The 15,838-nt window shown below is 41.5% G+C and overlaps 1 protein-coding gene across 3 annotated transcripts in view; it reads left to right on the top strand.

Moving 5' to 3' along the window:
* Positions 1–9,253, top strand: part of LOC139811162 (netrin receptor UNC5C) — a 33,410-nt gene extending 24,157 nt beyond the window's left edge. For all 3 annotated transcript variants that reach the window (XM_071775281.1, XM_071775282.1, XM_071775279.1), the window contains 6 exons: positions 235–399; positions 813–854; positions 3,957–4,094; positions 5,709–6,206; positions 6,714–7,671; positions 8,064–9,253. In XM_071775281.1, the coding sequence (XP_071631382.1) occupies positions 235–399; positions 813–854; positions 3,957–4,094; positions 5,709–6,206; positions 6,714–7,671; positions 8,064–8,235 (1,973 nt within the window). In that variant the 3' untranslated portion in view covers positions 8,236–9,253. The remainder of the gene's footprint in view (positions 1–234; positions 400–812; positions 855–3,956; positions 4,095–5,708; positions 6,207–6,713; positions 7,672–8,063) is intronic.
* The last annotated feature ends 6,585 nt before the right edge of the window (positions 9,254–15,838 follow it).

Here is a 15,838-nt window from a genome sequence, read left to right as displayed (position 1 = left end):
AGTCAATTATATATAAGGGAAATAAATGTCGTTATAAGAGCCGTTACAGCGGCAATAAACGTAACCGAATTGACAAGTGTGGTCTCTCACCAACGATACCGCGGGGATTCGTGCCCGAGTTACGAGCCCGTTTTGTCCTGTCGAACTTTTTTATTATTGATACACGTCGATCGGATACCGTCTTAACGACTCTGAAACGAAACGATGCCACGATTTTGTTCTTTTTACTCCCAGCCGTGGACGGACAATGGTCCAGATGGTCGGCATGGTCGGTGTGTGGGAGCGACTGTACGCACACGAGGAGGAGATCGTGCGACGATCCGCCACCCAGCCACGGTGGACGATCTTGCCAAGGCAGGGACATCAACGTGGCGAATTGCACAGGCGGCATGTGCAACGGTAAGTCCAGCGGCAAACTTTTCTATGTCTTGATTGCGTCTTTCGCCTGTTGCGATCTTTTTATGTACCGTAAAGTTCCGGTGATTCACGTTCCGTAAACTGCGATAGTAATGTACTTCTCATTTTGCATAAAGTAAATAAATATTATCTTTGTTTAATTCTTTTAATGTTAACACAACAATTTTATAAGAAATAAAAGATAGTCATTTTTTTTTCTTTAAAACGGGCGATAATATATACATTCTTAGGAATTTCTTAAAATCTAAGATAAAATCTCAAATCTATTGTGGATTTAGTTGCAACATAAAACAAATCGCGTTAACTAGCAGACATACGGCATTTCGCGAAAGTAGTTTTATCAGTGCTATCGAAATCCTTTAATTATCCAACTTACCGGCGTATTCCTTTTACAGTCGGCAACGCGAAGGTGGGCGGCGCTCATTTAACCGAGGAAGGTGAGTTGGGCAAGCAATAAAGCATTTTCCTGCTCTTTTAATCTCCCGCGATCCGTTTCCTTTTACGATTTTACCACGCGTCGTTTCCCGTGCCCGTTCGTTCCCGAGCCGACCGTGCCCGCGCCGCCGCCGCGCCGCAAAGAGAAAAGTTTCTCGATTAGATAAGCTACGATCTCTCTGCGATGTACGCGGACCTTCTCCACCGATTCGTTCCGGATTTGTAGACGCTCGCGAAAAAAAATAAAACGAGACGAGAGGAGGAGTAGGAGGAGTTCGCCTCGCGCGTATACGGGGCGCGACCGAGGCGTTCAACCGCGAAGCAAATGTCCTTAACTCGTCGTGCGACATTCTTGGATGGATTCTTCACGCCCGGTGCACGCCATTTATATTCCCGGCGACGCGGCGCTATGCTCGACGATCTGATACCATTCAAATCAGATGTTTTATGCACCTCGAAAAAGGCGGCAAAAATAGAGAGAGCCGTGAATCCAGGCGCGGTGAACATTAGCATTATTCATTACTCCGGTATAATAACGCGCGAGTTGGGGCGCTCGCGCGTCATGTATCAGGCACTTCGATCTCTAAAACGCGCTTATACCGAAAAATAATTCCCGGGAATGAAACGAGAGGCTGACTGACTGCCCGTGATATCGCTCGCTTTACCAGCGACGTATTTGCGGACGCGTTTTTCCGCGTCGATAACGAGAGAGCGCGCGGACGGGCACTATTTACTTTTAATTACTCGACCGGTTAATTATTGACGCTGCCGCGAAGGCCCGACCGTGATCGTCGCGACCCCTCATTGCGCGATCCAAACAATCGTAACAATGATGCGAGCCCCGTAGTCAAGGGTGGCCCACTGGTCCGTACAGACGCCAACCTCCCGCCCCCCGACCGCTCGCGCTACCCCCAAGGTAGCCAATGCTATCGACCGAAGCACATCAAAGTTGCACGCGATACGGCTGCACCCTCTCTACCCCCCTCCCCGCCCCATTGCGCCGTGGGGTGGAGAGACTGGCTTTAATATCGAAGAAAATTATGTAATCGGTAGCCGTTACGCCCTCGCCGCGGAAGGGGGAAATTGATCGCGCATGCAAATAAAGTGCCATTATCCCGTGGCTCAGACCCGAGCGTGTACACGACTGGATCTCCTCCTCGAGGGGGTTGGATGCCCCGAAACAGCCCCTTTGAATCCAGAAGTGAGTTCGATTTTCCTGAAAGCGGCGATAAAATATAGATGGAAGATACCGCGCGCGCGCACGCTGCCGGAGAAACGTGATGCGATTTACCGTCTTACGCCAGCAGGCGTATAGTCTTGCGAGGAACCCCCGAGTCATCTCGGACGTCCCTGGTTTAAATATTTAAGACGCGATGCCGTCAATCGAGGTGGAACGTTTACAGTGGCAGTGGACAGCTCATATTGATCGATGCTCGCGAGTGTGTGTCGAGAGAAAGAGAAAGATGCAGCGAGAATACGAATTATAGGACTTCATTCTAATGATGATGTAAATATAAAAATATATGTTTTTTTTATCAATATAACAATAATAATCACAAAGCGAAAATAAATAACTTTATCAATTCAAACAGAACTCTCGAAAGCATTTGTGTAACGCGCGCGACCTCTCGGAAATAAAGATGAAAAATAGCTTCAGATACATTAGGTCCGGTTTATGAAGCGTTATCAATAGCTACGAAGAAAATAAATCTCGACGCCCCTGTGGAAAGCCACTTTTCAAGCTGTCTTTAGGAGGAGGGTTTGGGGAATCGTGCACGCGTTTCTCGATCTCGTCCTGCGAGTAACGACGTGGAACTATTGCGTTTTCGAAATCCCTCCTCCGAATTCGTATGCATTTTCGTCGCTGTCGTGGTATATTGACGTGCGAGGCACGTGTCGGGGAACGCGGCGTACGCCAACGAGACACACATGATCCCGCGAAAGGGAGTTTGGGTGCTCGAAAGTCACGTAGCAGGGTTACGACCTCGTATGGCTTTGACATTCTAAAATTGGAAGAAGCTTTAAGAGTGTCAGGCACTCTTCGCGCGCGGCGCGGGCGGGCGGTTGAGGAAGTATTTCTCGAAAATTTTTACGATCGCGGGGACATTTTCTACGCCGCGTCTCGTTGCCGTAGAACCGCGCCTACGGGGGGCTACCGTGGATGCTTAAGCACGCGAGGTAATCCAGTGAAAAGGAAAAATTGCCCATAATTCAGATGCGCGGTAAAGAGTCGCACCGCGCCGCGTTTTACTACGCGCCCAGTTTTACTTTCGAGAATTTCATTTCCTTCGGTTGCGCATTTACTTACATTATCCATATATCCGGAACGCGACGACGCGACGGTCGTAAAGCACGACCGCGGTGAATTTCATATCCGCATAAGCATGTCTCCGCGCGATCCTCGACGAGACCCCCCCGTACCTTCGCGTAATTTCGTCTATACACCGCATGTTTCGCTAAATAATACTCGTTATATTGCGGGTACAATCCTTTTTATCCGATCGTTTCAAACCCGCTTCCCACGTCACGCGGATTTCTCGGGAGAGGCACAACGACACCAACTAAAATTATTATTCCGCTCGAAGCGCTGTTCGCGTCGCGGTGCTTTTATTGCGTACGTTAATGGCGGCGATAATAATGATCGGAATCTTTATAGCCTCACGAAATAACGCGAGAAGCTGTAAAACGATAAACTGACGCGCTAAAGAAAACGAGCGCGCTAAGGAAACGAGCGTGTCGCCCCGGTGTAAATGGAGAGGAACCTTAAAACTTTCCTACGACGCTCGTAATATTTAGCGACGCGCAGACGTTTAACGCTCTATGATGCTTTTAGGCTTCTTTTGTCGTCAACAAAAGAAGTCTCGCGTACAAAGTAAATAAAAGTTACGACGTTAAGGATTCACGAGAAAGCGGTTGAGGTCGCTCGGTGTTGCACGGTATAGATTGAAAATTGTTTTCACACCGTTTACGGTAATAAGCGCCCGACACCATCCTCCAGCTAGGAAAGAGCGAAATTTTTACGCGACCCACCGTTCCTTCTATAAAAAATAAATAATGGAAGATGGGGAAATATTAAAAATTCGCAATATGTGATTCTATTATAGCGAATCGCCAGATGGACGTAGCCTTATATGTCGGCCTAACGGTCGCCTGTGTTGTAATTGGCGGCTTGGCGATCTTTCTGGCGAGACTTCTGCGACGGAAAGGTCGTGATCACTCTTTGTACTCCATGGCTCGTAATGGTAAGCATTTCAGAGGTAAAAACGAACGTAATGTTACATCAAAGGCAAGAATTATATATTTCGGCCACATCCTAATTACGCGAGATGCAAAACTAAAGATTAACATCCTCTTCGTGATAATTAAAGTGCAAAAATTGAAACGAAAAGGGCCAATGACCGAGCAACAATAGTTGTTAAATAATTAACTTATTAATTTGCATACCTATATACAATATATAAATTAGTTCGACTTCACAGAGTCTTCTTCAGCCATAACATAATAAAACATTTAAAGGTAACATATTGACGTATCATAGAGAACAGATTGAAATAAGTTAAACGTTGAAACAAACTATATAAAAGTAAACGAAGAAAAATGAGATGAAAAGTCGTAATCTAATAAAATTATCATAAGAAGCCACATCAGTTTGAAAACACGACGAATACATAACTAAATTTTGTCGTTGCATCTGTATGGTCAGAGTGTAAAATGAAGATGAAACGCAGTCAGTGGTTAGAAAATCCATAATTAATTCCTCGTTCGGAGGCGAGAATAAATCGGGTTAAATAGTAAGAATTAAAGTCGTCAGAAATGTTGTTAATTCCGGTTGGATAGTCAATCATATAAAAGAAAGTTCTAAAAAAAATTGTATGTAACTAATTTGAATATTGTTAAAGGTACAGTGTAATTTGGAAGTCTGTTATTTACATATTTGCTAAGAAAAGTTAAACGTGACAACTTTCAATGTGCGATGTAATGCTCTTGTTCGTGTCATGTCTGCCAAGTGACTGAACAGTTGTGGAGCGATCAAAGTTATACATAAATATAGGTAAATAATAAATAAATAACACTGAACAGTATATACAATTTTATGTGTTAGATAAACCAAAATAAATTAAATTTTACAATTAGTTAATTCGTCAAGTATGCTAAAATGTGAGTAATCAATCAATTCTGTGTTTTTGTTTAGACTTTATCCCACTTTTTTTGTTCCTTGATATGTAATATTTTTGATATAAGTCTTTTATGAAAGTTAGGTTCAGAGTCAAGTATTTCCATATGTTGTCCTAATCAAAAGTGTGGTTGAATTTAATAATATGTTCAAAACGTACTAATTTATATATTGTATATACAAATTAATAAGTTAATTGTTTAATAACTATAGTTGCTCGGTCATTGACTCTTTTCATTTCAATTAAAGGTATTACGTTACGATTAATTAAATGCGCGAATGAAACAAATGTTCAGGTCTCGTGTTACTTATGCTTGTTAAATTATTTCCCATAATGTTTCATGCTCATTATCGCGATTGGAAATGGGCATGATACTATTTCGAGATTAATAAAATAGTACCCATTGTTTTCATTTCGTAAAAATTGAATGATAAATAACTAATCACCTAGACCGCAAAGTAAACGAAAACAAAATATCGTTGAAATATTAATGATTGACAGACACGGCAACCTATATCGACATATCGTAATATCTCATTTCTCTTTCGTAACAACGAACGAAACGCGCCAAGTCTTTCGACTCGTAGCCCACACACGTAAAATCGGAATAGTATCTCGGCGGCGTTTGTCCGCAGCGCGCAGAGATACCCACGAGCCGTGCCTCGGCCGTGTGCGTTTCAGAATTCCAGCCGGAGTTCTTCCCGGATCAGGACAAGAAGCTGAGCCTGCAGCCGGATGTGACGGCGACGAGTGTGCCGGCCTGCTACGAGTATCCTTTCGACCCGAAGCTGTCGATGTCGAGATCCCTTTCGGAACACCACTACGACGTCCCGCACTTGTCGATCGCGCCGCAACCGTCGCCGATGTCGCCCACGCCGAGCACGTCGACCCAGGAGTCCTGCAGCGACAAGCAGATCCATTCCGACAGCGAGAACAGCGTCACTAGCTCCTACCCGTCCTCGGACTCGACGTACAACGTCGCCTCGGAGAGCGTCCGGTTGCCGAAGCTGGAGGCCGGAAACGTCGCGAGGGCGGCGGTGAACACGCGCGGCGCCCTGCTGGTCCTCCCAGACTCCGGGATCTCCATGTCGGTGCCCGAGGGAGCCGTTCCCAAGCCGCTCCGGGAGGAGCTCTATCTGGCGGTGCTCAACGAGGATCGTTACAGGCCCCGATTACCCGGTGAGTGCAAATTATTCATGGCGCTACCACTCCGCGGGAGGCGGTACGCCGAGCTTTACGATCGCAGCTGCGAACCTTTGCAATCGAGACACCCGCGATAGCGCCGATGTTATTTTTATATCAACGCCGTTCCGCGCACGTGCTTCGCGCGAGTTATATCCTGCTTGATTTCATGTTCAATATAGAGCATCGCTATAATACACCGGTTCTTTTGTGTTGGAGATAAAACTGTCTAAGGAAAAGAAAAAGATTTAGCACAATTCTTGATAACTTCCTTTTACTCTTGATTGGAAAATCATACGCGCGTATATGTTAAGTATATTAAACACAATTAATCAAGTGAGTGTAATGTGACGGATATTGCAACAACAACACCGGTGATAACGATAACGTACAATAACGGCATTAAGTTCGATAATTCGCGATATCACATTCATGCCGCTGTTATTTCCGCCGTATATCGTCCACGCCGTTCGAGTCTCGAGCCTGGTTTTTTTCCCCCCACAGACGGAATAACTCAGTTATCAGCTGTGGTGACCTGCGGTCCGTCATCCGCGACCTTCAACAAGCCCGTGATCCTCCAATTTGAGCACTGCGCGATGTTGCATCCGGCAACTTGGGAACTGAGCGTTTGGGCATGCGACGGTATCAACGTCGACGACGGTGCGTCCTCGATTGCGTCGAAGGATCATCAGTCAATTACGTGGAGCAGAGTACTGACTCTAGGCAACGAAACCATCAACACACCGCTGTTCACACAGCTCGATCACGCGGAAGCTTTCATCGTGACCGAGCAACTCCGCGGCTACGTGTTGGCTGGGCAGAGCTGCGAGAACTCGATCGCTACGAAAAGATTGCGATTGGCGCTCTTCGCCAGCCAGGCCGGCCAGTGCTGCGTACGCGTTTACGCCGTGGAGGATACGAAGGCGGCGATGAAGGCAATCGTCGATCGGGAATCGCAAATCAGGGGCTATCTGTTGGACAAGCCGCGCACATTGCTGTACCAAGACAACGGGGAGTCGCTTTGCGTCAGCCTCGAGGAAGTCGGCAACGAGTGGCAGAGCAAGTCGCCCACGGAACGTCAGGAAGTCCCGTTCCGGGACGTTTGGAACCGTCAGGAGAACGCCAAGCACGTGACCTTCGGCCTGGACACGGCCTTTGGCCCGACCACCACGAGGAGCTACAAGCTGCAAGTCTCGCAGGGAAACTCTGACACGAGACAGGTCTTCAGAATCGTTTACGACGGTGCGAAACAGTTGATCTCTTCGGGTAGCGTCACGAGGCCACTCAGGGAAGTCACCGTGGTTAGCAGCGGACACGCTAACAACGCCACGACCGACTCTACCACTCTGCGACCGTTTCGGTTTACGAGATCTCTGAGGAAGCAGCTCTGCCAATGCTTAGACCCGCCGAACGCTCTGGGCAACGATTGGAGAATGTTGGCGCAGAGGCTTCAAGTCGACAGGTTAGTAACTCGGCCAGCAACTTTCCGTTTTGTTCGTGATTAAGAGTAAAGCTATTTCATATACGTAGCTATATTTATGCAGAGCGAAGAGATTCATATCTTCAACGCAAATCAACCAACACAGTAATAGCAAATATTTGCTTTAACAATAAGATAATAACGGTTTCTCTTAAGACGGGTTAATATAATTTAATCGTCCGTGTTAATTTTTTCACTTGCATGACTAATTTTAAAAAATCAAAATGTCCACAAAGTCTATTTAACGAAGTTCTATATTATTCACGTGTTGCGTTAATATAAACTTTCCCCAAACGCGCTCTATTTCGTCGACGATATAACCGCCTGTACCACGGTAATCACGCAGCCGGTGTGTCTTTGTACGTGTATAACAGGTACATCAATTACTTCGCGACTAAGGCCAGTCCGACCGAGCACATTCTGGACCTGTGGGAGGCTAGGCACCGGGAACCGACGGCGGTAACGGATCTGCTGAACCACCTCAGAGTAATGGGCAGGACGGACGCCGCCACAATTCTGGAAGCGCAGCTCGGCCCGTGGCTTTGAATAAACCAGAAAACCGGATCTTGAAAAGCGTTTTCAGCGGTGAGTGAAAGTCGAGAGACCGCGTTGTACGCCCACCCTTGCGGGAGAAGTGATCAGTGAATCAGTGATCGAACGGCGAACCGATAAACTCGAAAGACCGATCGACGAGTGAAACGGATCACCCCGAGTGAGTGAGTGCGTGCGAGAGAAAGAGTGAGACGAAGGAGGCAGGGGAACTGTCGGTTCTCCGAACGGACTCATCGAAACACTGCCTTAATTATGCGCGACAGAGCGTCGATACTTTGTAAATAAACGTGAGAGTTATAGTTATAGTGGAAAGCCCGAGGATGATTCTTTAAGAGATCCACGGCCGCATTGAGAGATCCACGGACTGAGGAATGCTTATCCGAGAGTTCAAGAGCGCGACGTGAAAAAAAACCCGCATATAATCATGACGAAGTAATTAGGGACTGTGCATTTATAGACGGACATACGTGTACATATATACGAAGAAACTAACGCGCGCAGATACAGATGGATATATCCATTTTAGAGATGGATGTTTATATATATAAATATATGTTATATATATATATAGATATATATACAGGACACCAAGTAAAGTTCGAGCGGGGATCGGCGATATCCGCGACACATTGACGCGACGAACGTGAATTTCTTTTTTCTTTTTTTATCGATTTGTTAACACGAATGCACGCGAGCACGAGCGAGTGATTATTACTTTTCTGAGAATCGTGCCAAAATTACCTCGGTTTCGTAAGCGTATGTACACTTCCGTTATTGTTACATCAGAGGTTTCGTGAACGCCGTACATCTTTTTTATGTGTGTCGACAATACAGATCGCGGTACACGAAGAGTACAACGGTTTGGCGCGCGTTGCTCACGAACACGAACGGAGCGACGCGCGATCGCATAAAACGAGCTAATTTACGACAGACATGATTTAAACGACGATTTATTTGAGAGAATTGTATATTTGTTACTTTCGACGAATAAAATATTCTTGTATACCTCAGAGTCAAGCATGTTCGTTTGTCATTATGGTACCCGAGATTTCCATCCCTCTTCCGTCTTTTAATAAAATATTTTATTCTATCAAGTTTATTAAAATGCGAAACTTTGTTTTCCTGTTTATATATTTGCTAGTATACTTCCGAAATATCTTCAAATATTTTATTTTATAACAAATTTGAGTAAATTTATTTTCACCTTATCTCAAATTATAGTCTCTTTGATATAATGAAAAAGCATTAATGCAAACGCGGTATAATCCATTCCTAAAATCTCCACGTAGAATCTTTCGACGTGAAATCTCATATCAAGGATATGCTGCTGATGCTGTAAAGAACGTTGCACCGTAATAACTCTGCAAACATACTTTATCGGCATACTGTCAATAATTTTTTGCCAACGGAGGAACATCCTTCTTGGCCGGTATTAAAGGCGCACCTTCGCGCGCGCGAGCGCGAGGGCTGTATATTACTTCAATTTCAGCTTGTCTCCGGACGTACGACAGGGACAAGATATTCTATCTTCCACCTCCTCGATCCCGGTTGCGACGGCCTTCCTCGATTTTCTCCCGTCGAAAATAGGTACGTACTTTTGCGGAAGTCGAAGGAGGCGGAAATAGGTGACAATGGACGTCGAGCGTCGCAATTTTGAAATGTCGATACCAGTCACGCGTGCTTTCTCTTCGTTTTCTCGGTCCAAGTTTATCCATACGAATCTTTCCCCAAGCCTTCTCAAATTCGACGGTATTTCACGATATTTACGTAGTCTCGATATAATTCGCTTACCACATGCCGCGTTTCGTAGCAATATGACTTTTAAATTTTTAGGATGTCTCTATCAAACATTTTTGCATCTTTATCTAAAAACAACCGTTCACCTTTGTTTAACACAAAAGAGAATATTGATCAAATAAAATCTCCAATAATATATAAAGTCGGTCTTTTTTAAATCCAAGAATAAGCTTCGTCAATTAAATGAAAAATTAGTTTGCCCGACGCATATGTCTGTGAGAGCACGCAACATTTAAATGGATTGAAACAAAAACGTTACAATAAATTCGACTCGGTCGAACGGCGGGGAGGAGCTCGATTATCGAAACCGGCGTTTCCATCGTATTTGTACGTATTAGTACGGTAAATTAAACTTTATCTGATTCAATAAATGCTTTATGTATATACGTACGCTGCTGAATTGTGGGAAACTTTCATCGCTGCGCTGGCGACCTGTGCCGGAAATTAAACGGGTAAGGTAGTAAGGTGGCATTCGATGATGGTGGAATGGGGATATAGTATAGAGGCAAGAGGAAAGTATTTAAAGTTCTTTCTAATCGCGCGGCAAAAAATGACAAACATTGAAATTAGCTTTTTGAAGCACAATTTTACAAAAATGTCAACTGCATATCAGATAAACTGTTTAACTTGCTAGATAGAATTTCTTTACCATAGTATATTTTTTAACATAACGAGAACATGTCGCGTGTGTGTGTATATATATATATATATATATATATATATATATATATATATATATATATATAAATTACAGTAACATGAAGCAAGGTTATTTTTCAACGTATCAAACGTACCAAACGGGACTTTTTACTCGATGATCGCGTGCTCTTTGTAAACAAGTTGATCGTTTATCACCTTTCTCTCTCTTTTTTCCAGCTTGGAAAATATTTTCCCTTTGCTTTTCGATATCAAATGGTAATCACTAATTTGTTACTCATAAATGAGAGGTATAAATAAACTCGGGTTTCTAGTAAAAGTAATATCAATCGGGACAAGTAGTGCAATTTTGACAAAGTCGAGCTTGTTGAGTACGTTCTAAAATTTATGAGAAATGACGAATGACTCCGCATACCTACTCGGAAATTAAAACTGTTCGAGCATTAAAAGGGCGCCCTCGCTGAGTAATTCCGCCTCTCCTTTCTCCTTCTTCTTTGGGACGCTCTTCGCGAGATCGTTGCGTAAACGTAACGGAATGCACACAAGTGTTTTTCAAGTGCTCCAGCATGTTGTCGGTCAGAGAGAGACTAAGCGCTATAAAAATAACTCGAGAGAGCAAGGCTACTTCCTCTCCGGATAATACAAATGAATCTCTTGAACGGACTTTGTTATTCGCACGATAATCGATGGTCTCCATTGATACATAAATTCATCTCGTTACTTAAGGAATAATCTTGCTTGCATTTCTTTCACAATCGTACCTACATTTTGATTAAATCTAATTATTATTTTCTAAATTTCTGTTTATCTTCGCCAAGGTTGTCATCGTAATATTTAGCTTAAATATCGTAAACGATAAACAATGAAACTTTATACAGTTATTTATTTCGTGAGAAACTCAACGGTTCGAGAAGTACGGTATAGGTTCTCGCCTACTATACGGGACGGCGTGAAATATCGGGCCGAGTATCGCATATCGCTCGCCATTCGAAAGATAGTCAATGACGCATCGGCATGTCGAATCCTCATTGAGAATGCGCCTGTGAAAATAAGCGCCCCGATTCGTTCCTGTCGTGGTGAGGCGCTGGGCGGACAGAACCTCTCGTCTTTTTTCACTTCGTCAGATGTTCGCGTGGGTATATACACGAGCGGTCTATCCGGCCGCTTACGTTAGAGCGAGAAGGTGGAGAGATAGGGCGTAAATTATAATAAAGCCGCACGCAGATCTCGCGGAGCTCTCTCTCTCGAGCGCGTCTCTCCTCGACCTGAACGAGTCGGTCGTTCACGCGCGTCGGTGCCGCGTGTCGGCATTAATGACTTATTGGCATGTTGAATCATCATTAAGAAGCGCGGAGCGTCCAAACGCTCGCGTTGCGATTTCTTTCTTTCAACGGGCTTCGGACTCAGGGTCGCTTTTTTCCTCCGTCCGAAGCAGCATGCCGGTCGCGTCGCGTGCGCGCGGATGCTCGCGCGAACGTCCCTTCGTGACAGAAAGTGCAAGTAATAACACGCGTTGCAGCCGGCTTCGTCATTATTTTCTACCGTTTGATCGGCGCGCGCGCGCGCGCGTGTACGCCACGCGTGTTCCGGTCACGGCACGGGCGAAAGGTCCGGGTATCGACGTGCAAATGACACGTTAGACGGACGCCAGAATCGCCGTACTTGCGCGTGTATCCGCCCGATCGAAGGCTCCCGCTTAAAGGATATATCGTGTGTCGCAAGAATTTAAATTTATACCGAAGGCGAACACGAGGTACGTGAAGTGGGCACCCGACTTTAACAAAATGAATTTTTAAAAAAAGGAAATTGTAGCATTTTCTTTGTAGTTGTTTGTAGTAACAATAATTTCGTTTGTAGTTTTACCGATTTTGCAAAAACAAAGATTTTAAAAAATCACTCTTGCCTAAAATTGAGATATTTGAAATTTGCTCGCGCCATGTGTTTTAGAATCGTTTGTAGTTGTTTGTAGTAACAATAATTTCGTTTGTAGTTTTATCCATTTGGAAATAACGAAAAATTAAAAAAATTACTCTTACTCAAAATTGAGATATTTGAAATTCGCTCGCGCCATGTGTTTTAGAATCGTTTGTAGTTGTTTGTAGTAACAATAATTTCGTTTGTAGTTTTATCCATTTGGAAATAACGAAAAATTAAAAAAATCACTCTTACTCAAAATTGAGATATTTGAAATTCGTTCGCGCCATGTGTTTTAGAATCGTTTGTAGTTGTTTGTAGTAACAATAATTTCGTTTGTAGTTGAATAATATAAAAGTTACAACGTATTTGCAATATACAAATAACGTATCTTTCTCAATTTTAAAGATATCTCGAATCCGCTTGCGCTATGTGTTTTAGAATCTTTTGTAGTTGTTTGTAGTAACAATAATATCGTTTGTAGTTTTATCCATAAAAAAAACAAATATTAAAAAAAATTACTCTTACCCTAAATTGAGATATCTCACATCAAAATATTTTTCGTGTACTTCTTAATGTATCCGAACGTTTTCCGAAGAGTTCTGTTCATAAACATTTGTCTATTTTTCAAATAATTATCGGAAATCGGCTAGCGTGTCTCACTCATGTAGTCGTAAATGCGGCAATAACAATTATTTAAAAATTAAATAATTCTAATCGGCAGAACTATTTGGAAAACTATTTAGAATGGTTTGTAGTTGTTTGTAGTAACAATAATTTCGTTTGTAGTGGAATAATTTAAAAGTTGCAATGTATTTGTAATAAGCAAATTACATATCTTTGTCAATTTTAAAGATATCTCGAATCCGTTTGCGCCATGTGTTTTAGAATCGTTTGTAGTTGTTTGTAGTAACAATAATTTCGTTTGTAGTTTTATCCATTTTGCAAAAACAAAAATTTTTTAAAATCACTCTTACCCAAAATTGAGATATCTGAAATCCGCTCGCGCCATGTGTTTTAGAATCGTTTGTAGTTGTTTGTAGTAACAATAATTCGTTTGTAGTGGAATAATTTAAAAGTTGCAATGTATTTGTAATAAACAAATTACGTATCTTTGTCAATTTTAAAGATATCTCGAATCCGCTTGCGCCACGTGTTTTAGAATCGTTTGTAGTTGTCTGACAAAAACGATTCTAAAACACATGGCGCAAGCGAATTCGAGATATCTTTAAAATTGACAAAGATACGTAATTTGTTTATTACAAATACATTGCAACTTTTAAATTATTCCATTACAAACGAAATTATTGTTACTACAAACAACTACAAACGATTCTAAAACACATGGCGCGAGCGGATTTCAGATATCTCAATTTTGAGTAAGAGTGATTTTTTTAATTTTTCGTTATTTCCAAATGGATAAAACTACAAACGAAATTATTGTTACTACAAACAACTACAAACGATTCTAAAACACATGGCGCGAGCGAATTTCAAATATCTCAATTTTGGGTAAGAGTAATTTAAAAAAATTTTGTTTTTGCAAAATGGATAAAACTACAAACGAAATTATTGTTACTACAAACAACTACAAACGATTCTAAAACACATGGCGCAAGCGGATTCGAGATATCTTTAAAATTGACAAAGATACGTAATTTGTTATTACAAATACATTGCAACTTTTAAATTATTCCACTACAAACGAAATTATTGTTACTACAAACAACTACAAACGATTCTAAAACACATGGCGCGAGCGGATTTCAGATATCTCAATTTGGTAAGAGTGATTTTTTTAATTTTTTGTTATTTCGAAATGGATAAAACTACAAACGAAATTATTGTTACTACAAACAACTACAAACGATTCTAAAACACATGGCGCGAGCGAATTTCAAATATCTAATTTTGGGTAAGAGTGATTTTAAAAAATTTTTGTTTTTGCAAAATGGATAAAACTACAACGAAATTATTGTTACTACAAACAACTACAAACGATTCTAAAAACACCATGGCGCAAGCGGATTCGAGATATCTTTAAAATTGACAAAGATACGTAATTTGTTTATTACAAATACATTGCAACTTTTAAATTATTCCACTACAAACGAAATTATTGTTACTACAAACAACTACAAACGATTCTAAAACACATGGCGCGAGCGGATTTCAGATATCTCAATTTTGGGTAAGAGTGATTTTTTTAATTTTTTGTTATTTCGAAATGGATAAAACTACAAACGAAATTATTGTTACTACAAACAACTACAAACGATTCTAAAACACATGGCGCGAGCGAATTTCAAATATCTAAATTTTGGGTAAGAGTGATTTTAAAAAATTTTTGTTTTTGCAAAATGGATAAAACTACAAACGAAATTATTGTTACTACAAACAACTACAAACGATTCTAAAACACATGGCGCAAGCGGATTCGAGATATCTTTAAAATTGACAAAGATACGTAATTTGTTTATTACAAATACATTGCAACTTTTAAATTATTCCACTACAAACGAAATTATTGTTACTACAAACAACTACAAACGATTCTAAAACACATGGCGCGAGCGGATTTCAGATATCTCAATTTTGGGTAAGAGTGATTTTTTTAATTTTTGTTATTTCGAAATGGATAAAACTACAAACGAAATTATTGTTACTACAAACAACTACAAACGATTCTAAAACACATGGCGCGAGCGAATTTCAAATATCTAAATTTTGGGTAAGAGTGATTTTAAAAAATTTTTGTTTTTGCAAAATGGATAAACTACAAACGAAATTATTGTTACTACAAACAACTACAAACGATTCTAAAACACATGGCGCAAGCGGATTCGAGATATCTTTAAAATTGACAAAGATATGTAATTTGCTTATTACAAATACATTGCAACTTTTAAATTATTCCACTACAAACGAAATTATTGTTACTACAAACAACTACAAACGATTCTAAATAGTTTTCCAATAGTTCTGCCGATTAGAATTATTTAATTTTTAAATAATTGTTATTGCCGCATTTACGACTACATGAGTGAGACACGCTAGCCGATTTCTGATAATTATTTGAAAAATAGACAAATGTTTATGAACAGAACTCTTCGGAAAACGTTCGGATACATTAAGAAGTACACGAAAAATATTTTGATGTGAGATATCTCATTTAGGGTAAGAGTAATTTTTTTTAATATTTGTTTTTTTTATGGATAAAACTACAAAC

The sequence above is a fragment of the Temnothorax longispinosus genome, chromosome 4, assembly GCF_030848805.1.
Source record: "Temnothorax longispinosus isolate EJ_2023e chromosome 4, Tlon_JGU_v1, whole genome shotgun sequence".
In the NCBI taxonomy this organism is placed as follows: Eukaryota; Metazoa; Arthropoda; class Insecta; order Hymenoptera; family Formicidae; genus Temnothorax; species Temnothorax longispinosus.
This window is presented reverse-complemented; position numbering and strand designations above follow the sequence as displayed.